The sequence below is a fragment of the Argiope bruennichi genome, chromosome 1 (genome assembly GCF_947563725.1).
Source record: "Argiope bruennichi chromosome 1, qqArgBrue1.1, whole genome shotgun sequence".
Taxonomy (NCBI): Eukaryota; Metazoa; Arthropoda; class Arachnida; order Araneae; family Araneidae; genus Argiope; species Argiope bruennichi.
In genome coordinates, this window is record NC_079151.1 from 27,456,594 (window position 1) to 27,480,143 (window position 23,550).

Below are 23,550 nucleotides of genomic sequence, written 5' to 3' on the forward strand. Positions count from 1 at the left end.
ATATATATTTGTATTTTTTGAAGCCAAGGTGGGAAAATATATCACATTGCTTCAAAATTTAACAAAACAGATCAAATAAAGGATCTTATTCAATGAAGTGCTTTAAAGTTTTTAAGTTTAAATTAAAGCAAAAAACTCCCCCCTTTTCTTTATTACAATGTTAAAAACTCAATGCTTTGAAGAAGCAATGATATTGTTTTGAATTTTATTGTAATAATATTCATTGTTACAAATTGGAACCAAAACTTTTTTTTTTTTTTTTTTTTCAAAAATTACTAAAACTAAAGAAAAAATGCATTCATTCAAACAAAATTAGTGTCACTGAATAGCTATTTTTGTAATCTTTAAAACAGTATAAAAATAATTTTTATATAATAATATGCTTTGATGTTATAGTAAGAATAGATTAATTAAAAAAAATAAAAACAAAACTTCAAACTTCTAATTAAAATTTTGAAAAATTGGTTTTTAGAGGGCCTCTAATACCCAAGAAGTAACTTTCCAAATTTCATTATCTTAATTTCAATGGCTTATGCTTCTTATTGTTCTGTCAATAAAGACAAACCTTTACACGTAGAAAAATTTCTATAAGAGTTTAAACAAACAAAAAAAAAAAAAAAAAAAAAAACTGTTATATAATGATAGAATCTGAACTCAAAAGAATAAAAATTCTGAAAAACTTTTTAAATTCTCTTCAAAATTTTAAGTACCAGATATAGTAAATGTTCTCTTTCTCTCTGTTAGAAAAAACTAAAATTTAGTGGGACTAGTCCAATAAGCGTTCAAATAGATTGGAACATTAAAAAAGAGTTAGAGAAATTCATTATCATTGAAAACATATGGCTACCAGTTAAACATACACTTACAGGCATACAAATAAATTCTTAAACATCTAAAACATAAAAAATTGAAGATCAAACATTTTTCAAGAAACAACAATTATGGCATAGCATGCATTTCGTAGTGAAACTTTCGAATAACTATTTGAGCATTTCAATAAATGGCAATGCATATTGTGAAAGGAAGAGGAAGCAGAAAAAAAAGTTCATTAAATGTTTTCTTAATATATGTTGAAACCCCAAGATCTATTTCGCCATGGATTCTTTCTCCAAATTCCACCCTTTTATTAGCTTTCTTCTTTGAAACATTTGGCAAACAAACCCTAATAACAATGCTTTTTAATGATCATATTCAATGTGTGGGGAAACAAAACAAGAAATTTTATTTGTGCTTCCTGAAAAAACTGAAAACTTTTTAAGAACTTTTTTTTTTCTTTTTTTAAATTAAGCACTTTCACAGTACTTAAAAAATGATTTTCAAATTTTAGCAATTTTCATCATATTATGACCCTGATTAATAATTTTTTTTAAACTAAAAATAAACCACAAACAATAAACAAACTACAGTAATTACAATTCAAGCAAATAAAAAAGAGTAGGTTTTTCTCACAACTAATTTTTAATGTTTCACAAAAATTATCAGCAAGTAATTAAGAATCAAAAAGGGGTAACTAATAAATATATAAATGTGAAATATTTGAAATTTTTTGACTTTTACAAAAAATGCAGTAATTCTTTTTTTCAAATTATTATCAAACAATATAGTCACCTGCTGTATCTGAAGGTTTTGATGAAGAGCCAGCAAAAAATTCTTGAAGCATCATGATGTAGTCTAAACAAAACACTAATGAAAAACTTGATACAGTTGCTTGAACTAGAAAATAAACAATCTCTTTTAGTTGAAAAAATACCTATATTCCAGAATGATAAGAATTCCATAAAATTCAAAATAGGAAATTTAATACCTTGAAAATAAGAATGTTCTAATTAAATATATTTATGATATATTCATTATTTATGCAATTATTTTAAATAAACATTGAAAAAATATGAAATCCTAAAGAATATCTTACTTCTTTTATCTCCTAAAGAATTTTGATTAAATTCTATGTGAATCATATTACCCGATTCGTCTAAAGTTGATCGCTGCATCAATCTGTTCAATGATAAATAATATTAAATACAATATAAAATAATAGTATCAATCTAAGAAAAAATGGATAATTTGTTGGTAAAGGATAGAGTAAATAATACAAATTTTCAAAATAATATTTTAATGCACAATATTCAATTGTTATAAATATAACAATATAATTTTTTTCTCATAATTCACTTTCTAAAAACACAAATTAATATAAGAAAATTTAAATTTGTCCTTAAACTATTTAAATGAGTAAAAATTCTTTGTGAAAATTATTAACAAATCTGAAAATGTACCTTGTAATACCAGACTTTCGTGTTTTCCTTGTATCATCTAGTCGAACATCATTTAAAAATACTTGGGCTAACATAGACGAATCCGTCATCATTTCAGCATGTGCTTCTAAAATTTTTACCTCGACTTCTGCCATGGAGCAAGATTCTTTTCTTTCACAGATCCCAACAGTCTAATGATTAGATTTTTTTTAAAAATTATTTTTAAAATAGCATTACTTAACAGAAATTATTAGATGATTATTTGAGCACTTTTTTTTAAATCTGACTAATAGTTCTAAAGAAAACTTATTTGTTCTATATTATATTAAAAATGCAAATTTATTTTGTTGCAGTCATCAAAATATAAACCAATTTTGAGATTTAAAACTTTTGAAAAGAAAATTTACATAAAAATTAATAATTACTAAGTTTTAGTAAATTAATAATTCACATACTAAGAACTGAAGCTGATCTTTAATTAATTTTATTTTCAGGCATTAAAAAAAAGAACTTCATTAATAATTCAATGCGACCTCCAAAAGCACAAGAATGATTATAGGAGTGTTCTTTTTAAAAATGTGTTCATTCAGTAAATCAAATGAATAATTAATCTCATCTATAGTTTATACAATGATCTTTCATTCTGTCATTTGGTGTCTTAGTGAGTAGTAAGATTCAAGGCATTAACAATTTACTTCTTACAGTCACTCCTCAAAACAAAATACTAAACTTTTGTAGATGTATGTGCAAACCATAAACCTGGTTACTTAATATATAATTCAATGGTCATAACAACTGATATTCCAGTCAGAGGATAAAATTGAAATATGAATAAGCAATTGAAAAAAAAACAAGAGAAATGGTAGTCAAATAAAAATAATATGCCTCTCCTTACTTAAAAATGTGTATTTTATAGAAATATAAAATATTCTCCATACAACAGAGATAATTTCAATTTGTATTTATATGACAAGAATATAGCAGTAATTTTCATCACATGAGATTTCATTTCAATACTATATCTTGCAATTTTAAAAGAAATTAAAATACAACTTAAAAAAATTTCTATTTTATTGATGAATTTCATCTCCATTAATTCAATACATAGTTCAGGAAAATTGCTTTTTAAACAACATTGCTAAACACATAAGTTGGCAAGATATAAGCAGTTTATAATATTTAAAAGAAATATGATTGAGTATGAAATAACCGTTTAATTTATTAATTTTAAATGAAAGTTTATTTACTCATATCAACATATTGTCTACTAATTCTAACATGAAAATTTTGGAAAAAAATTGAAAGCAACTTACAAAATTGCTTACATAAGTGATATTGGAAACAAATGACGTATTAAATGTTTTCTCACTATAAAAACGTCTTAATAATATGATTTAATCAGATTAGTAGCATCCAAGTGACCTAATATTCAATATCATCACAGTATTATTGAGATTAAGATTACCCACCTCATTAAAAGTAATTTTAACTTGATAGATCATTTTTAATAGATTTTATTATTTGAAAAAAAAAATGTATTAATTTTCTCCAAAAATAATCTAAATTTAATTATTCTTTGTTGCACACAATTTTTCACACAAAGCCTTAAAGCTTTTATGAATCATTTGTCAGCTAATAAAGTTTCTTGATTCACAATTAAAATCTGAAATCGTAAGCCCTCAATGTTTTGATCAGTGCATTTGAATGAATAAAATACTTTAATTACATTTGATATTTATTTTAATTATATTTGATATTTGTGACTTTTAATTACATTTGATATTTATTTTAATTATATTTGATATTTGTGACTAACTCTACACAACATTTTTTTTAAAATAAAAACATTCTTAAATTGCGATTTTTAACAAATTTTTTTTTTTAAATTTTAACAAAAAAAAAATTAATTATGCAATAAAATATTCTTAAGTAGAAGTACTTAATCTGAAATTTGCATAAAATTTGGCATTTTCAATAAAAATATAACTGAAGCTGTGAAAGTTATAATTACTGCATATTAGAGAGAAAAGTTGGCAATATGTAACCTAAAAAGATTATTCTGAAGATGTATGTATAATTAATCAGAACACTAAAAAAACATTGAAATTATATTAAAACATGAATGCTTTTTGATAATAACTATTGCATTATGTACTCTAAGAATATATTTTTTTTAAAACCTTTGTAATTTTAAACAAAAAAATTTCTATAGATAAAATATTTTTTCAAACATTGCAGACTAACAGATATAAAGAAAGGAATATAGGCCTAAACAATTAACTTTTTAACTTACCAAAGGTGTTTCACCATAGCAGAGAGTAATTAAAACACTTTGCAGAACAAAATCGAATTTAAATCTAGGGTGAACTTTTGCAACAAGAATATCAGAAGTAGCAACACTCTTCTCACTTGAACGTGTAACTAAATAAAAACAAAAAGTTTATTTTTTATTAATTATTTAAAGCATGAGAAATAACAAAAGTATGACTTTTTTAAGATAAATTTCTGAAAATGTTACACTTTATTAAAGCATGTTATCCAACAAATTTTAAAATATTCTTAAATGATTTTACAATATTTAATTGAATGGAAAATAATTATTATAGATTTGAAATAAAACACTGAAAATTTGTACAACATTCAAAATAAATTTATATATACTCAAATAAAGCGACTTGTAGAATGCAGCAAAAAAAATAAATAAAATAAAATAAAATAAATAAGAGACAAATCAGCAATATAATACAATCTAATTTCTCAGCTTTACATATAGTTAATATTTATCCATTAATTAATATTCTAAAAAATTTCAAAAATAAAACATAAAATATAAAACAAGAGAATTTATAATTTTATATATTTTTATTAATAATAACAATCAATTTATATCAAATTTCTGACACATATTAAACACCAAATATATTTTATAATAGCAAATACATTTATCAGATATATTTTCTGAAAAAAAAAATTTGTAATATTTTTATTCAGAATATATATTTCCAAATTTCCTTCATTGCTAATAAAAAGATGCATATCACAAGGGACTAATAAATTTCCCATTAAAAATAAAAATTCAAGGTAATAAAATTTTAATAAGAAGTTATTTTTCTGCATTAACAATCTAAAGCACAAATGGATTAAGATGCATATGAATCAAATATATGTTTTACAAATGAGCATCAGTCGTGCTCCTTATACAGCACCTTTCTCATTGGACGAAAGTGGGGAACAAGACTAGCATGAATATCTTATACCTTATTGTCAGGCTCTCCACAGAACACTCTGTACACTTTCAGTGGGTCCCCTCACATGTTGGTTTGAATGGTAATAAGATAGCCGATAACTTAGCAAAGACAGTCTCAGCTAACATATTTCATGGTGACCCAACACTAACCTATTTTGAAATCTCCTCGATCAAAAAGATGGAGTCGGTTACACTTTGGAGGGTCCCACCTGCTCACCCTTGGTACTTTGGTAAATGTCCTGTGTCCGGTAAATGTTAGTGTCACCATCTGGATATCTCTAGAAAACAGCAAATGGCTCTCTAGCTTTTTGAGGGGACATACCAAATCCCTCACCTTCCAACATGGCCAGACGATCTTTACTGAATGTCCTTGGTGCAAGACAGATCAAGCCTCCCCCAATCATATTCTTCATGTTTAAATTTTACTATTTTTGAGATTTTATAGGACCTGCTTTAGTTTTTAGACTTTTTAGGGATCTTTGGTTTCATGGAGGTGGTATAGTGCAGCTAAACCACCTGAGATCAGAAACAACAACACAAATGATTATATATACTTTCAATACAAGTTCTTAAAATAACAGTTACATTTACTGTAGAAAATGGAGTTTTTAAAATTTTATTTATTATTTTTTACAAGTCTATTTAAAGTATATATCTTACCTGATGTTGTATGTGGTTTGTTGTCAGAATGTTCGGACAGTACTGCTACAGTAGTAGACTGCTTCTCAACTCCAGTTTCTGCTAAATTTTCACTAAGTACACTCATAACTGTGTTATAATCATCTTGGCTCAAAGTAACCTATTAAAAACAACCAAGATGACACTTTATTAAGCTTTATTTGCTGAAAATTTAGAAATCATCTTAGTTTAATGAATCACTAATTACAAAATATACTATCTTTTTTCAAGTAACATTGATTAAAATAGAATCTAATATTCAAATAAAAATTTAGAAAAATAATCCGACTTTAATTATATGACATACTCGCATTCAAAGCCATTTAAATGCAATGTCTTTAAATTCATTGTTTTTTATCTTACAGAAAAAGTAGTGATTATGTATGTATAAAGGAAAAAAAGAAAAAGAAAAGACACTGATTCTAAAGACTAGAACTCAAGATATTACTCGTGCTCATATGAATATTTCTAACTCATTTAATGACCTGACAATTTTCAATTAAATTTGATTTGTATTTCCTTTTTTCCCATTTTCCTATTATTTTGTTATTTTAACCCTTTCACTACTCATCTGGCCCAACTTGCCATGCAAATTCTATACTGGCAGGTTAGTTTCTGTTTCAAATGAGAGGTTAAGTTAGAGTTATCAACAAGGATGTTCTCACTTTATATCTTGCATTCCTTGCTTAAAACAGAAAGTAGCCCCCAGTATAGAATTTGCATGTTGGTAAGAATGGATTAGTAGTAAAAGTGTTAAACAATAAAGGGGAGGGAGAAGAGAGAAACAATATTTGAAAATGTAAAACCAATGTTACAGGCAAATAACAGGAAAATGTAACTATTTCTATAGTCAATTTCTAATTATAAATTAAAATTACTTATAAGCACTCAAGCAATTGGTAAAAATGTCCTAACTACACCTTTCGATTTGAGATTAGATAGCTTACTTATATTGAATTAATACTTATGATATATTTGAGTAATATGCAAGATATCTATCAAAAAATTATTTGGAGAATTTACTCAATGATTTGACTAAATCTATTTTAACAAGGAGACTGTATATGGAAACTGCTACAGGACATTGTAGGATTTCCTAGAGAACATGCAAATATCCATATGAGACAAGAATTCTGAATAAGGGTTATTCAGAGCTGTTGAATATACATTAATTATATGGAACAATGGATAGCCTAAAGCACACGTATACAAAGAATACTTTACAGACAATTATTTGACAGATTTCATTACCAAAGATTTTTTCCCATAGAGATAGAAACACGCATAGCATCAGGTGGCAACTAGATTAAGTATCAGTTTGTTTTGTGGGTGGAGGAGAAGGGACATTAAGAGAAGGTTCTAACTTTTGGAATGCAACCATAATGTTTTTCCCTAAATGAATTGCTGTAACTTACATTAATACAAACATGTTAACACTACTATTTAAGAACTAATAAGCATCATATCTTCATCCTTTGTGTATCACCATTATATGGTTGTATTTACTGATATAATTTCCTTTGCAAAAATTGTTTATCGTTATCTGATAGATCATGAAGTTTGTTTAAGACTCTCTGAGATACTCAATATACTATCTAGAGTATTATATTAAAATAGGTCTACCACTCTACAGAAATTGTTTTCACTGAAAAATCCCTAAGACTGAAAAGATTTTACAAAATAAGAATAAAAATTAAATTTCTTACTTTAACAGCAAGAAGTTCACCAGATATATGCATTTCTGGCTGCTCAGTATGCCAACCAAATGAATGATTTCGAATAATGTTCAGGATGAAACTCACAGGTTCTAACATTAAACATTCTGCAGTAATATTTCCAGTATCTGGTTTCACAATGGCTCTAAATAAACAAAAAAATAAATTGTATACAAAATATAAAACTTTCTATAAATGAACACAGAGTTCAATTCTAGTGTCTGAAAAAATTCTTGAACATTTTCAAAAACAATCAATTTAATTTACAGATTTAGTATGTAAAATAAAAAAAATATTTAATGATTCAAATAGTAGAAAAAATACATAATAAGACATACTTACTTACTTATTCATATTACTTATTATTCATTATAAGTAATTACTTATTCACAAAAAATAATAAAAATGAAGATTTAAAAACAAGAATTTTAATATAATATTTTTTTTATATTCTAATAACACTAGTATATTAAAATTCTTAATTTTTCCAATTAAAATAATTTACTGATATGGTAGAAGAAATATAAAACACAGAGTTCAGAAAAGGCTAATAAATAATATGTTCCTTGATAGAAATACCTGAAAAGCTGAAGATTTGTCAAATGCAGATTCATTTTCTCAAATATTGCTGGCATGCCTAATTCATTCCTTTTTTCACCAAGAGTAAATTTATTCAGTATCTTTAAAACTCCAAGATCAGCAACTATAGCATTAGTTGATAGTGAGTTTTGGGGAGTAATGATCACAGGAGCTTCAATAATAATATTCAGCAATATCCGTACTGATTTTTCATAGACTTCTTCCATATTTTGCTTGGCAATTTCAGCTGCAGCTGCACTTGCTTCTGCAACTTTATCTTTTGCAGCTTGAAAATGGTCCAAGAAGAGCTAGATATTAAAAAATGATAAAAGTTACAAATTATAGACCAAAACACGAATTGGATAATTATAGCTTCAAAAATTCTTCATATGAATTTCAAAAAAACAAAATGAAACAATTATCTCTGAATATTTATTACCATTAATAAGATGAATATAACAGATTTATAAAAGAAATAAATATCAAACCAATATCATTCAGTTATAATTTATTAATTATATGACATAAAAAATAATACATAAAAGATTCTACAGAGAAATCATTATTTTGATTTGATAAAATTACTTAAAAATATTCATCTTATAGAAAATTATTAAATAAGTATTCTATAACATTCATGTTTTTAAATTATATGTACCCAAAAAGAATAATATTTTTTACACACTTCTTCACCATTTTAAAATTACTATATCCTTAAGCATACACAAATGGGTACATAGAATAAATTAAAAATTGCTTAAAACACTAACACAAATACATAACAGATTTGTTTTGAATGGGAGGAAAAACAATTTTGAAAGGAAATATACAATATGTCGCTTAACAGCTGGAATCAAGGATCATTTGAGATAAAGCAGCCAAAGAACAAGCATATACCTCAAATAATCTCATCATCTTTAACAACAGATACATTTGCAAAATACTTTGATCATGTAATTTACTTTAAATAGATTGGAAGATTAAATAAGAGAAACAGTAAAGAAAAGCAAGTGTATATTTTCAAAAATATAAAAAGGAAAACTTTAATAAAATATCTGTTTTGAAGCAACATATAAAATATCTATTTTAAAATGAGAAGCATTTAAAAGAAATATTTTGAATATCCACAGAAGGAAAAAAAGGTTCTCAGAAAGAAAAAAGTTCTTAAAATTTATTTTAAAGGAAAAAAAAAAAGTTCTTGTTATTTAAATATTTATAAGGTAATCACACATACATATATGCAACTTTTACTACTATCATTTGCTTATATATTTCATATACAAAATTCTTACCAACAAGGAGGAAACAAACTTGTTCAAAAATATTATTTTCATCCTGCCAAAACTAACAGAAACACTCATATCCACTGCAGACATATCAAAATAATTTTCATCCTCAGTAGCATTGTTAAACATAGTAAATTTTACATCCAGCACTTCCCCAGCTACAGTTGTTATAATCTGTAAAAAGTTTTTTAATGCCAAAATTAGAAGATACAGAGACAATAATAATTATTAATTAATTAAGTTGATGAGCACACAAAAAAATGGGGGAGATGGAAGGAAAATTCTTTAAGAGAACACAAATTTTAATTTCTTATACTAATTTTATGTCAAAATAATAAGAATATTGCTTTACTTGTATATAAAATCATTGACAAAATCAAAATTCCTTTAAAGTAACTTTAATTTATATACAATATTCTAGTCAAGGAAATTGTGCTTTAATATGGAACATGCAACATCACAGATTATTAAGTATACATGAATTTAGAATGCAAGTATCAATACCTAAAAATTTCTAATCATACCAATTATCAGCAATATTAACTAAATAAAATATTAAATAGTGCAAAAACCTGTCATTTTTAAAGAATGATTTTTTTTTCTTTTCATATTTCTGTTCACTCCATATGAAACATAAAAACTGATTTGCAATAATTATTTTAATGTCATATGTTTAATAGCTTATAAATTTTTAAATTAGAATACCTTTTAAATTAAATATTTGTTTATAACTTGCTACATATTTAATGTTTCTAAATTGCCTAGGAATATGGACAAATAACTTTTATATTTAATTAATATATAAATATACAAATATGGACAAATAACTTTTATATTTACTTAATATATAAATTTTATTACTTAAATAAAATTCAAATTAGCAACACAAGAATTTTTTTATTACATTGGGTTTTTTTCCGAAGTAACAGCTATTTGTACATATCAAAAGTTATACAGGCAAATTCAGCAGCTCTTGTTAGTAGCAAAAGGGAATAAACATTTATTTTAAATCGAAGAGCAAATTAATCAACAGCAGATCTTCATTTTTTTTTCAGAAGGTATCATCTTTCATCTAAATATTTTATTATAAAAGTTGATTAATACTCAGGTAATTTTTTCCCAAATTTCTTTCTCACCTGGGGATACAAAGCTCCTTCAGAGGGATCTGAGACAATTACATCTTTAAGAGAAGCAGAAACACAAGTTTTTGATTTTTGCATCGTAACAGAAGCATTCATTCCTATAAGAGTATAAGTCAAAGTTAAAAGCAAATTCAGGCATTTAAATTAAGTACAGGAAAAAAAAGAAAAGTAAAATATACCTTTTATTCTTATGTCTGTCAAATCATACATTTTATTACAAACAACAACTCGTATCGATTCTAATGCAGCATTCAACTTCAAATCAATTATTTGCGAAATAACTTTCTTCTTTGAGGCTAAAAACAAGATGTAGAATGCATAATGCAATTTAATGTATCTAACAAATTAATAACAAACTACAATAATTGGTACTTTTTCGTTAGCCGGGTGCAAATGTCGCTAATTGTGAGCCAGATGCGAATTTGGCGTAAGAAATTTGGCAGAATTCTACATTATTTGGCAATTTTTCGCTTGCGCCGGCTAATGGAAAAGTAACCAATAATTGTAACATAAAAATAATGAATTTTATAACATAATTAAATATAGACTTGCCTTACTAAAATTCTTTTCAAATCAAACAGATCATAACTTCATAAACAACTTACACACATAACTTTTATTAAACCTTCAAAATTTGAAATGCTACAACAATAAATGTAGTCAGAACTTTAAAGTCCTGATTTTAAAGATGAGGGGAGTGACAGAAGTGAAGTATAAAGAGACTTTTAAGCCTAGTTTGAAATCTATAATATGCTATCTAATTAATCTTGAAGAGTATAGTGATGGCAGATAACATGTTAAACTATCGTCCAGCAAAAATATTACAACTGTAAATAAAAGATTTTTAGCATGTCAGGCAACCTGACTCTTTCAGTATCAAAGCAGCCTAAATTACTTTATATATTATTTGATTAGTACTATGTTTTCAAAAAAAAAAATTAAATTCTACCTTAAATTTATATTAAATTTAAAATTCAAAAAAAATCTTACACATAAAAAATAGGGTTAATTCCCTTCAAAAGCAATTAATTTACATGTATAGGCAGTCTTCATATATTATTTGATTAGTAACATGTCTTTTATTAAAATTAAAATTATATCGTAAATTTAAAAAAAAAATTAAAAAAGTTATTTTTTTAAATCTTTCAAAAGTTATTTTTTTAAATCTTTCAAAAGTTAGTTCTCCAAGGTGAAAAATATGAGATTAAAATAACCCATATATAGCAAAAACATTAAAATTTGGAAGATTACATCAGTAAAAGCTCAAAACAAACATTAAATCAATTATAAATTCAAAATGAATCGGCTCACAAATATAATATTAAGTGGCAATTCAAAAAAAAAAGTATATTTTGAGTTATATACCTGATGATTTTTGTGAAGATTTTTCTTCACTAGATGTCCTCTTTTTTACTAAATTCTGTTCATTTGGAACTTCTATTGAAGCAGGCTTATCAGATATTGGTTGTACATTAGATAAAATAGAATTTGCAAAATCCATCATGCTTAAAATTGCTTCTTGGTGAAGAATAAAATCTATAGCTCTAAACTTTGCAGAAATGGTTTGTAAAGTGGATTCATACAATGTTTCAAAGTCTGGAGCTTTTTTATTTATCTGAAAATATTATAAAACATTAAAAAATTCAAGAACATAATTTAAATTTTAAAGGTTAATCCAATACTAATAACCCAATTCTAAAAGGCAATAGCTAAAAATTCTTGAAATTCATTTTAATCAGGATAATGAATTGCTTTATAATTATAAAATAGAAAAAAATGGGGGATTCTTCTATATCATCTCAGTTTCAAATTAAGAGCATGTCAATTTCAAATTAAAGATATTAAACTGGTTCTCGAGAATAAAAAATTATCAAATGTCAAAACTTTTAGTAGTAGCATTTTTGAGTTGGATTGCCTTTCAAAAACAACTTATTGCAGCTTATTCTTTAACATATTGCAGCATAAATATAAAATTAGTATAATTATGCTTACCGAATAATATACATTTTAGCAAAGATTTACACAAGAGTAACTGCCTGAATATTACTTCAAATATTTTTTAACAAATCATAAGAAATTAATTGTCCTAATCCTAAACTTATTCTTTTAGAAATAAATATTAATTGCATTCATTACAAATAATGCTAAGCATAAGATACTGATTTACAGATAACAGCCTCTGTAATAAATAATACTTGCACATTATACTTAAAATGCAAAGAATTATAAATAATAATTATTAATTTCAAGACTGAAACATTAATTATTAAAATAGTAATAAAAAATATTTGTACAGCTTTAAATAAATAAAACAATTTTAAAAGTTTCTGTTGCAAAATTTTGCAGCTTATAATTTTTTTTTCTCAACTCAAACTCTCATTGGGGACTGCCTAAAGAATTTATTTATTTATTATTAGAATTTATTTATTTATTCTTTAAATTGAAATTTTGCTTTTCTTTTCTCTTTTCAAAGTTTCATTTCATTCCTTTCCTCCATTTCATTTTCCTTCTCTTTATACTCTTCATGAGTTCTTTGCAATTGCAATCAATTATTTTAATACTTCAAAATTACTGATTCCATCATTTGCTTAGATACTATCATAAACAATTCTTCTTACAATAAGCATTTATCCTTTCACATTCTCCCAAATTCTATTTCCATCCATTTTTATTCTCTCTCAACATTATTGTTACCTTAGGAAAGTACCACAGTGATAATGATATAGCATCATTGCAAAATTACAAGAGCAGAATTATTAACTCAGCCTTTTAAAGAGTGAACACAGACCTTTTCAAAAAGTTATTACACATATTCATCAGCTTATGGTTTTTATTATAATAAAATTCTAAAAAGTTGCTGTACCTTTGAAAGAAAGTCATTCCAAAGTTGCTATTTTATATGTATGACATATGATCATTTTGGTGAATTAAAGCTTTGGATGCAGATTACATTAAATTGCCAAACACACTCGAGCTTGGTGCAAAAGGCTCTTGTTATTCATTTTCCCAATTCTTAGATATTTTTAAGAGCTCTGGCTTTTCCATACCTTTCCCAGATCAATAAAATTCTGATTTCCAATTCTGTGATCATGCATTTTTATAAAATTTTATTATTACCATTATTGCATATGAATAATTACAACATTACTAAGCCTGAAAATGAAATCACTTCTAATAAGCAAAATAAAATGAATACAAAATTTTATTAGAAAACACTAAGTAAACAAATTTAAAAGAGATTAGACAGAAGTAAATCTTTATAGTTGTTTCAAAAAATTTCTGAACTTACAGATAAGTAACTCAATGAAAATAAAGGTTCATCAGAATTGTTTGCAACTGATGAAATCATCTTTAAAGGTTCTCCTTTTGGAGCTGTAAATTAAAAACAATATTAGGTAAATGATAAACAATTCCTTTTTAGATAAATATCTCAGAAGAAAGATAGTAATATCACTTTGAAATAATGGCAATGCATTTTTAATACTACAAATATTAAAAAGATTTAGTTGTAATAGTTTGCTGCATTGCCCAATTCTAAATGCCCTCAATCATTGGTGGACAAATCAGTGCAATGAATGTAGAATTGCTCATTAATAATTTATATAAAAATGTAATAACATTCAAAATGAGACATATAATGAGGCATTTGACTAATTAACAATCTTCAAAAATATTTAATAGACATTGTATATATTTAGTGCCACATAAACTTTTGTATTTTTTAAAAAACAAAGATTAGAAATCAATATAGAAAAAAAATTATAATAAAAAAATTAGAAAATCCTTTTCGAAACTGGAACAAAATGACAGGTTTTCAAAATTATTTAAATTAAAATTGTCAAACTTTTTTGATTAGGTATATAATCAGTGAACTATTGATTGATGTATACAGTCATTGAGCAATTAATTGATGCATATAATCATATATAAAAATAAAAATTAACAATTTTTTTAAATTTTGAATCTATTATAGTTTTATATCAAGCAATAAAAGTTATATGACAACATATAACAATAATTCAATGAAATTGGCTGAATAATTTACATAGGAAGACATATTGCAAAACAAACATTTTAAGAATCAAAGAGTTGTTCTTGCAGCATAATGCAGATCATGCCTTGTTTCAACTAACAATTAAATTTAGCCAGATACACAAACTAATACTTAAATGTTTACTTAATATTTAATAGGGAACAATGGGGAATTAGTTACATTAGCACAATGTGGAAACTAGTTACTTTAAATCCTTCAACAATAAATTGCAACATTTTTTTTTTCAAAGAAATAATTCAAAGTAATTTCAGATTTAAATGCAAACAGAATGCCAGCACCATATTATATATATATATATATATATATATATATATATATATATATATATATATATATATATATATATATATATATACACACACATAAAAACAAAAAAATGAAACTAATCATATTTACTAGAAAATTCTGAGTTATGAAGAACAATTCCTCCCAAATAAATATCTGCTGTCATATCAAAAGTTCTCATTATCAAACCAGCTCCAAAGTTATGAAAAGCCAATTTTAAAAGATTAATATCTTGTTCTTCTGTTGATCGAGATATGCCAAATGAAAACTAAGGGAAAAGAAAAAAAGAAAATAATAAATGAAAGTTCTGTTAAATCATATAGCAAAAATAACAATTTTTAAAAAGAGAAAATAATTTCATTAAATATAAAAGAAAGTTTTTGTTAGAAAAGCCTATTATGAAAAGCTTTTATCAAAAAATAATAGGAATGTTATCATAAAACTAATTGTATCAATTAACTTATCAATATTATATTTTCAAAGCAATTTCTTCTTATTACAATGCATTTGTACAATATTTCTCTGCTTATTGAAACAAATTTTAAATTTTCTTTTATGAAATTCTTTCAGGATTAACAGTAAATTTCCTTTCATTGCATCAACAGATTCAAAACTATGCTTATAAAGAGGCAATTCCAAGCATAAGTCATATATTTGATGAATACAGAGCTTTGCAAATTTCTTGTAAAAAACTCGGAAATAATAATACTGGTATTGTGAAAAGGTACAAATACAATGAATTATCTATGATTTTGGTCCTTTTCAATATAAAAACTTGTTAAATAATGCCATTAACTATTAAATGACAATTACTAAACACTAACTCTCTGATTTGATGGATATGATGATTAAACAAAGTATAAAGCATACTAGAATGTAATTCATCATTGGAAAATCCTATACTTTTAAACATTTTTTACCATTCAAATATCTTTATCTTTGATAAAGAAAATAAACATATAAAATAAAAATTAAAAATGTCTTTAAAGGACTTCTTGCGATTTTTCAAATGTTTTTATAGCAGAAATTGAAATGGGGGAAAAAAATTAATTCATACTCTTTGTTCAATAACAATCAATTTCAAAAACCAACTAAGTTAAAATTCTTATTTCAGTGAAAAAAATTTATTTCCAGATTAAAATATTAAATTAAATATTTTGAATTATCATATATTTACAGATACTGAAAAAATATGCAATGAAAATTTGCAAATTATTTCTAACATTATGTATTTTAAATGAAGCATTTTAGTATTTTTTGATAACAGTAGTATACTATACTAAAAAACATTAATACTGTCTCATTTTATTTTTAAAATTTATAAGATGAATTAAAAACAATACAAATTTGTTACTTTTAAACATTTTGCTTTTACTTTAGCCTATTAGATATTATTTTCTTACAAATAAAGAAAAATAGAATAATTTTTAAGGTTTTTTTTTATGAAAAATAATTGAAGAGTGCAATTAAAATAAATACGCACTTCATGTATTTCAAACTTCAGATCCAAGTCTGTACTTTGAACAGGTACTGTTTTTGTCTGATCAACAATGTCTTCATCTTCAGATTCTGATGAAACAGTTTTTATAGTTTTCACAGCTTCTTTTTTCATATCTCGTACCACTTTCACATTTACTAAATCAGCAGCAGCTGCTGCAGATGACTGCAAGAAATATTTTGATATTTAATAGCAATTTTTAAGTTAAATAGGTGAATAAATTATCAAATGCAAAATATAAGATTGAACAACATTAAACATATATTCTTCATATTTTATGCATTTACTCAATATGTTAACTGCATAAAAATACTATAAAATCTTTTTGTTGTTGTTGTTGAAAATTTGCCAATTTTGTTCATAATAAGATTTCATTTCAACAAAAATATAAATTTTATGATGATTACTATCTGCAAGATCTTCATGAAATAAACCTTTAATTTGTTCATTTTTAATTATTATTTTGGGATAACAACTGTGCAATTTCAGTAACAAAAGGTCACTAAATTAAAAGTGAAGTCTCATTTTTTTTTTTTTTTCTTTAATGCATCAGTGCTAAACAAATAATGTCTATAAAAACATTCTCATTAAAATCCAGAAATGTTTCACGTTCTAATTGCATCAAATCATTATCTATGCTAAATACAATTCAATTTCACTTGCTCATCTACATTTTTGAGATAAGAGAATTGGACTTCAGCTTGTATCTTGGGCAAATGAAAAAGAATATATATGGAGAAAATCAAATAGCAGCATGAAATTCTATCAAAACTGTTGGAGATTCATTTAAGATTTGTTACATTACATTTAAGAGATTCATACAAAGTCCAAAAACAATTTTAACAGATGTATGCTTTTCTATATTCATTTTGAAGACTATATTTTTTTAAGGGAGAGAGAGCTTGTTTCGTCTTATATATGTCGAGCATGACAGCACTTACATACAAATCAATAACTGCCAAAATATTAAACAAAAGAAATCATTTTAATACAAGTCTTACAATGATAACTTATTCAAAATTGAGTATAACTCAGAAATTGTGTATTCTAGAATAGAGTATAAAAGTAAATTTTCTACAGAAACTAAGATTTTTCACTTTGCTAAATATTTCTGCAAACTTTTTGATGCTTACTTCACTGCACAGCAGCAGTTCCAGGCTTTCACGAGTCAAATAAAGCATACTAAATATGTAAAAGGTTTCTGTTTTTAAAGAAACCAAAAAAAAAAAAAAAAAAAAAGAAGTAGCAAACTCAGTCATCATGCCATTATGCCATTAAAGAAATAGAACATAAAAAAAAAATCATGCAATTTATTATGAAAATTGAACAATAGTAAAAGGGTAAAATCTCATGAATGAATAAATATCCATATCTCAATTAAAAATACTGAATATTATGTTTATGAATAAATGTATCTTATTGTTTTATAACTTACCACGGTTGGGTCAGAAACTGTTTCTGTTGATGGTTCACTTTCAGGTAATGGAATGCTTGTTCCAATTTTCACTAACTTAAACATCTGAGTGTCAGAAATTGAAATTTCCAATAAAGGAAGAACTCCAACAACTTTCATCCTACCAATATGAATGAAGAAATTCTTTAATATTGTAAAATTAAATGCAAAATTAAACAGTTAATACAATAATAAGAATTGCAACAAAAAAAAAAGGTTACGAGAGTGAAGAATGTGTATAATTAAAGAATCACAAATTTTTTTTTTTTAATTAGTAGAAAAATAGAAGAACTGAAATCGATTTTATTTGCCATTATTTACATAACTTAACTAAAAGTGGAAGTAAAAAAACAGCAAATCGTATCCCTTGATTTAAAGTATCAAAATAAAAAGAACATGTAAAAGAAATACCATGCATATTATACCAATAACAAATTATATTTCTTAAGTAACGGCAATCTATTTAACTTACTTGGGCATTCTAGGATCAATTGTGACTATTGACTGATGAAAGTCTACACTAATTGTCAAGGGATACAATAAATGATGAGGATCATCTAATTTCCCAATGTATTCTTTCCAGTCATCACCTAAATAAATTATTTAAAAAAAAAAAACAATTTTAAAAAATTGGATGAAAGAAATAATTTCATAAATGTAAAATAATTTAATAAAGGTAATATATATTTTTTTTAATTCAGCAGGGAAAAAACCCTACTGTCATAGTAATATATTAAATCAAGTGAAGGAAGTTGACTTGATTAAGGCAAAGAAAATAAATTGTTATATTAAAAAATCCATACAATTTGTACAAAAAAAAATCCTTTAAAATCTAATAAAGCACATGATAACTTGTACATACCTGAATCTGTCAGAAGTATTTCAATATTTCTAATAGATATATCAAATTTATCATAAGCTTTGTCTATCATGGTAGATAACACCTCCTCCTGAAAAGTAAAGTTATCAAATTGTTTAATTACTTAAAAATAATGATAATGAAATATAAAATAATGAATAATAAGCATAATATTCCCTCTTTTCATCATTAAATAATCACAACTCATTTTGTTACATTTTCATTCAAATCAGAATGATGTTACTTCAAAAAATTGATAAATTTGTGCACACACACACACACACACACAAAAAAAAAAAAAAAAAAAAAAAAAAACTCTCACAATTGAGTCAAAAAAGATAGTCAGAGTTAAATTTTGCATTTCCTTTACCCTTAATTTCAAATGAAAACTTTCTTTTAGTATAAATACATCAACCTAAATACTTGATGTAAAAAAAAAAAATTGAAACAAAAAGAAGGAAAGATTAAATAAATTAATAGAGAAAATAATTAGCAACTTTTAACTAGCAAGTCATTTTTTTTATGACATCTGCCATTTTAGTATTATTACTACCAATTTTTTAATTTTGAAAAAAAATCTTATTATTAGTAATTAGTTTCAAAACTTATAGAACTGAATCATAGTAATTCTAGATCTCAGAGGTTTTTTTCCCCTCTTCCTTTCAATTATAAATGCACATTCATTCGGCCCATATTGTATATTACATTCAAACAGCTCTAAATTGCAATCACACATTCATCAGGAAAATTACATGAGGAAGGAAGTAGGGAACATTAGAGAGAAAAAAAATCATCACATAATTACAGTAGAATAATAATTAGTATCAATGGTAAATGCTCTTATTATTTATTTATAATAATGCATGACTGCCCTTTCAAAAAAATAAGCTTGACTTATTAAATCTACACAAAAACTTTTAATTATGTATTTATATACTTCTTGTGGCTAAAATAGAAAAATTTCATATATTATATTTGATTCACTTATAACAATATCAGAAATATTTTATCCAAACCATCCATCCAAGCTATATTAGTTAACTGAAACTAATATAGCTTAGAAAAAATTTGACATTAGTCTACTATTTACAGAAAAGCTAATATATTAAGACAATAAATAATTCAGTATATGGTCAGTTATAATCTCAACAGCATAAAGTTTCATTTAGACTATGCCAAATGTGTTATTATTCAAAAAAAAAAAAATATGCCAAGAATTATTATTTAAAAAAAATATGCCAAGAATTATTATTCAAAAAAAAATATGCCAAGAATTATTATTCAAAAAAAAATATGCCAAGAATTATAAAAAAAAAAAAACAAATATGCCAAGAATTATTATTAAAAAAAAATATGCCAAGAATTATTATTCAAAAAAAAATATGCCAAGAATTATTATTCTATAAAAAATTATTCCAAGATATCATTTTTACTTAAAGCGTCATGAACTGTAAAATTAAACAAATTATTAAGAATAAAATATTTTCCATAGTTTTTATATATACATTAAATATATAAATTATATTTTGCTATATTTTATATTGCAATCATAATGCTTTTTTATGCTTATCATACTATAGTATTTCATTAAAGATCTCATTTTATGTTATTTCTTCTACTCAAACTAATATCCAATAAATATATTAAGGTCAATTAGAAAATACTTTATATCTCAGTTATTCTTTAATTCTTAAAACTGTTAACTTAGAAACTGTTAAACTTGTAACTGCTAAATGGCAGAATTCTACATAAATACATAATTAATATCTCAAACACAATATAAAGAACTCTTTTGCATACCTCGGTGCTTCCAGCTTTAACAAGACTTCTGACACTCGGAGATGTGGGATCCCTTTTATGACTGTTTATTTTGAAATTACCAAGGCTAATAATGATTAAAGATGAATTCCTACAAATTTTTTAATTAGTTAATGTAATGTGAAGGTAATACGAATCAAGTTGGTGAAAATATTTCATAACATTTAAATGAAATTATTCTACCAAATATAATAAAAATAACTAAATTATTAAATGAGAAATAATTTTTAAATATTAGAACAAAGTAAAAGAAAAACGTATAAATATAGTATAAGCCTTATAATCTTAATAATAATAAATATCGTGATAACTATTGTGATAATAATTATTATTAGATATTACAACTATTTCTTTCAAAAGGTAATTGACTGAGTACCTAATTATACTGATTTCGTTAATATTGTGGATGAAGTAATTTTTTAAAGTTATTTTTATTAAATTTGAAATGCTTGTCTAAAATAGTCAAATAAAAATATACAATTTCAAGTTAAGCAGTTAAAAGCTTTAATTTAAAAAAATATATACTTTTTTTTTACCTTAAGATAAATTATATAGTAAACTTACTCTTCTAAAACACCTTTCTCTGGAACTACAATAAAGAGAGGCTGGGTATCCACCTTCAGATCAAGATATTTATGCTGTTCAATAGCATATTGTAAACCAAAAGCTGACATCTCTTTCAGATCCTCCAGCTTTAACATTGCAGTGGCCTGAAGTCTTAAAAAAATCATTTGTGAATGGCAATAATTTCAAAGCTATTTCAAAACCATTAAATATATGATGCAAAGCAAAAAAAAAAAAAAAAAAAAAAAACAGCTGTAATTTATTTTAGTAAAAGACTTCCAAAGCTTAAATAAGATATACACATAATTATAATCAATGTACTATTATTTTAATTTTCACATGGTAATAAAGAATAAACAGACTACTTGTATTTCAAAAGATGCCATTTTTAATATGTAGTATTCTTTCCTGTAACAAAACGTTGCTTAAAATAATTTCATCAGCCTGTCTCTCTAGTACACTACATTGCTTGTGCGATATATTTATGAAGAGTCACTGACATGAAATTTCATAAGCATTCATAAGTACATGCCTCCATTTTTGTACTAAAATTACATTTTATTGAATCATTTTTTTTTCCTTTTGTTAATTGCAATTTTTTTTTTTTTAATTTACTAAAAATTGCATCTTTGAAAATGATTGAATTTTCAAAGATGCCATTATTTTGGAATTAACTTGACATTATTGGCATTTAAGTTTTCATAGATTCTGATAAGAGCAAATTAGTTTTCTAAATTTCAATGGCTGGTGATAATTCACTATAATATAAAGATCAAAAACTGTCACACAATATTTTGATATGTTGATTGCTAAGATAAAATTAGCTAACTGTTAGCTTTCATTTGAAGAATTGAAAGACAGCTGATAAAAATCAGCAGAAAATCAAATAGCAAGGGTATAATTAATGATAAACAAAATCATATTTATATATAATATATTGTAATAATGTTCAATCTATACAAGCAGCTACACTGCATTGTATTATAAACAAATGCACACATATATTAATATAATATTGTTTCAAGTTTTATTAAATGCTTCTTAATCTTTTTGTCCCTAAAGAGCAGAGATCAGGCTTCATTCAATGTTGGATAAATAGTTAATGAACCTTGATTTTACATGGATTATAGTAATAATTACAGTAATTATCAATACTTCAGTAACTACAGTACTTATCAATAGATGCAAATTACAGTCTTCAATTTGTCAAGAAAAAATTCCTTTGTGCTATACAAAGATCTTGAAAATACCTTTGATTCACCCAAGGTGCACATATAAATATATAACTACATTAGATTATTTATGAATTAAGAAAGAAAAATTATGTCATATAATTCCAAAGCATTTAAATGCTTTTGACTTCAGAATTTATGAAATTTCATAGGGCAAATTTCAATAGTCTGCAACATTGTAATACAATATAAAATATCTATAATAAATACAAAAGCCCAGATTTTCAAAATTAAATTCAGTAAATTTTAAAACCAGAAATTTAATAGTTAAATACAAGCAAATACATTATATTTTTATTTACAAAAACTTTTTGGCATTATTTTTTTTAAATGTATAGCTTAGTATAAAGTATTATTTGTCTACCTTATCATTTTCCATTTAAAATTTATATAAGAAAAAATAATTTCTTTAACAGACTGAAGGAATTTAACAGGAATAAGCTATTAAATTTATAAGACAAAAATTGTATAGATAAGAGGATGGCAAAATGACCTCTTAAATTAAATTTAAAAAGGATACTCATTTTTTTTTAAAGTAAAATCTAAGATTTTAGTAAAAATGCTTAAAATGATCAAATTAAGTACTACCATACATATTAATTCTGATGCAAAATAACAACAAAATATAGTATACATGATTTAGAAAATAACAACAAAATGTAATAACATACTGTCGCAGAGCAGCTTTTTCAGGAGGCTTAAAAACTTCTACCAGATTATTAACAGTAATCTATAAAATATAATTTGATTAAATGCATTGTTGATATGCAATAGTTATGTATTGGTAAGCATCACAAAAATAATGAATAAAACAGTCTCAAATAAAAATATATTATAAAAAATTAGTAGATTAAGATTAAAAATGTGTACATTAAATGTATAATT

General features: G+C 24.7%; 1 protein-coding gene across 7 annotated transcripts in view; it reads right to left on the bottom strand.

The window, feature by feature from the left end:
- Positions 1-23,550, bottom strand: part of LOC129977637 (intermembrane lipid transfer protein Vps13-like) — a 123,223-nt gene that overhangs the window by 69,152 nt on the left and 30,521 nt on the right. For all 7 annotated transcript variants that reach the window (XM_056090576.1, XM_056090575.1, XM_056090579.1 and 4 more), the window contains 20 exons: positions 23,337-23,395; positions 21,434-21,586; positions 20,852-20,960; positions 19,055-19,142; positions 18,665-18,782; positions 18,175-18,313; positions 16,725-16,904; positions 15,353-15,509; positions 14,192-14,274; positions 12,268-12,517; positions 11,082-11,198; positions 10,897-11,000; positions 9,767-9,934; positions 8,475-8,782; positions 7,887-8,040; positions 6,163-6,301; positions 4,549-4,676; positions 2,277-2,446; positions 1,913-1,995; positions 1,609-1,713 (listed from right to left, as the gene is read on the bottom strand). In XM_056090576.1, coding sequence (XP_055946551.1) covers positions 1,609-1,713; positions 1,913-1,995; positions 2,277-2,446; positions 4,549-4,676; positions 6,163-6,301; positions 7,887-8,040; positions 8,475-8,782; positions 9,767-9,934; positions 10,897-11,000; positions 11,082-11,198; positions 12,268-12,517; positions 14,192-14,274; positions 15,353-15,509; positions 16,725-16,904; positions 18,175-18,313; positions 18,665-18,782; positions 19,055-19,142; positions 20,852-20,960; positions 21,434-21,586; positions 23,337-23,395 — 2,812 coding nt within the window. The remainder of the gene's footprint in view (positions 1-1,608; positions 1,714-1,912; positions 1,996-2,276; positions 2,447-4,548; positions 4,677-6,162; positions 6,302-7,886; positions 8,041-8,474; positions 8,783-9,766; positions 9,935-10,896; positions 11,001-11,081; positions 11,199-12,267; positions 12,518-14,191; positions 14,275-15,352; positions 15,510-16,724; positions 16,905-18,174; positions 18,314-18,664; positions 18,783-19,054; positions 19,143-20,851; positions 20,961-21,433; positions 21,587-23,336; positions 23,396-23,550) is intronic.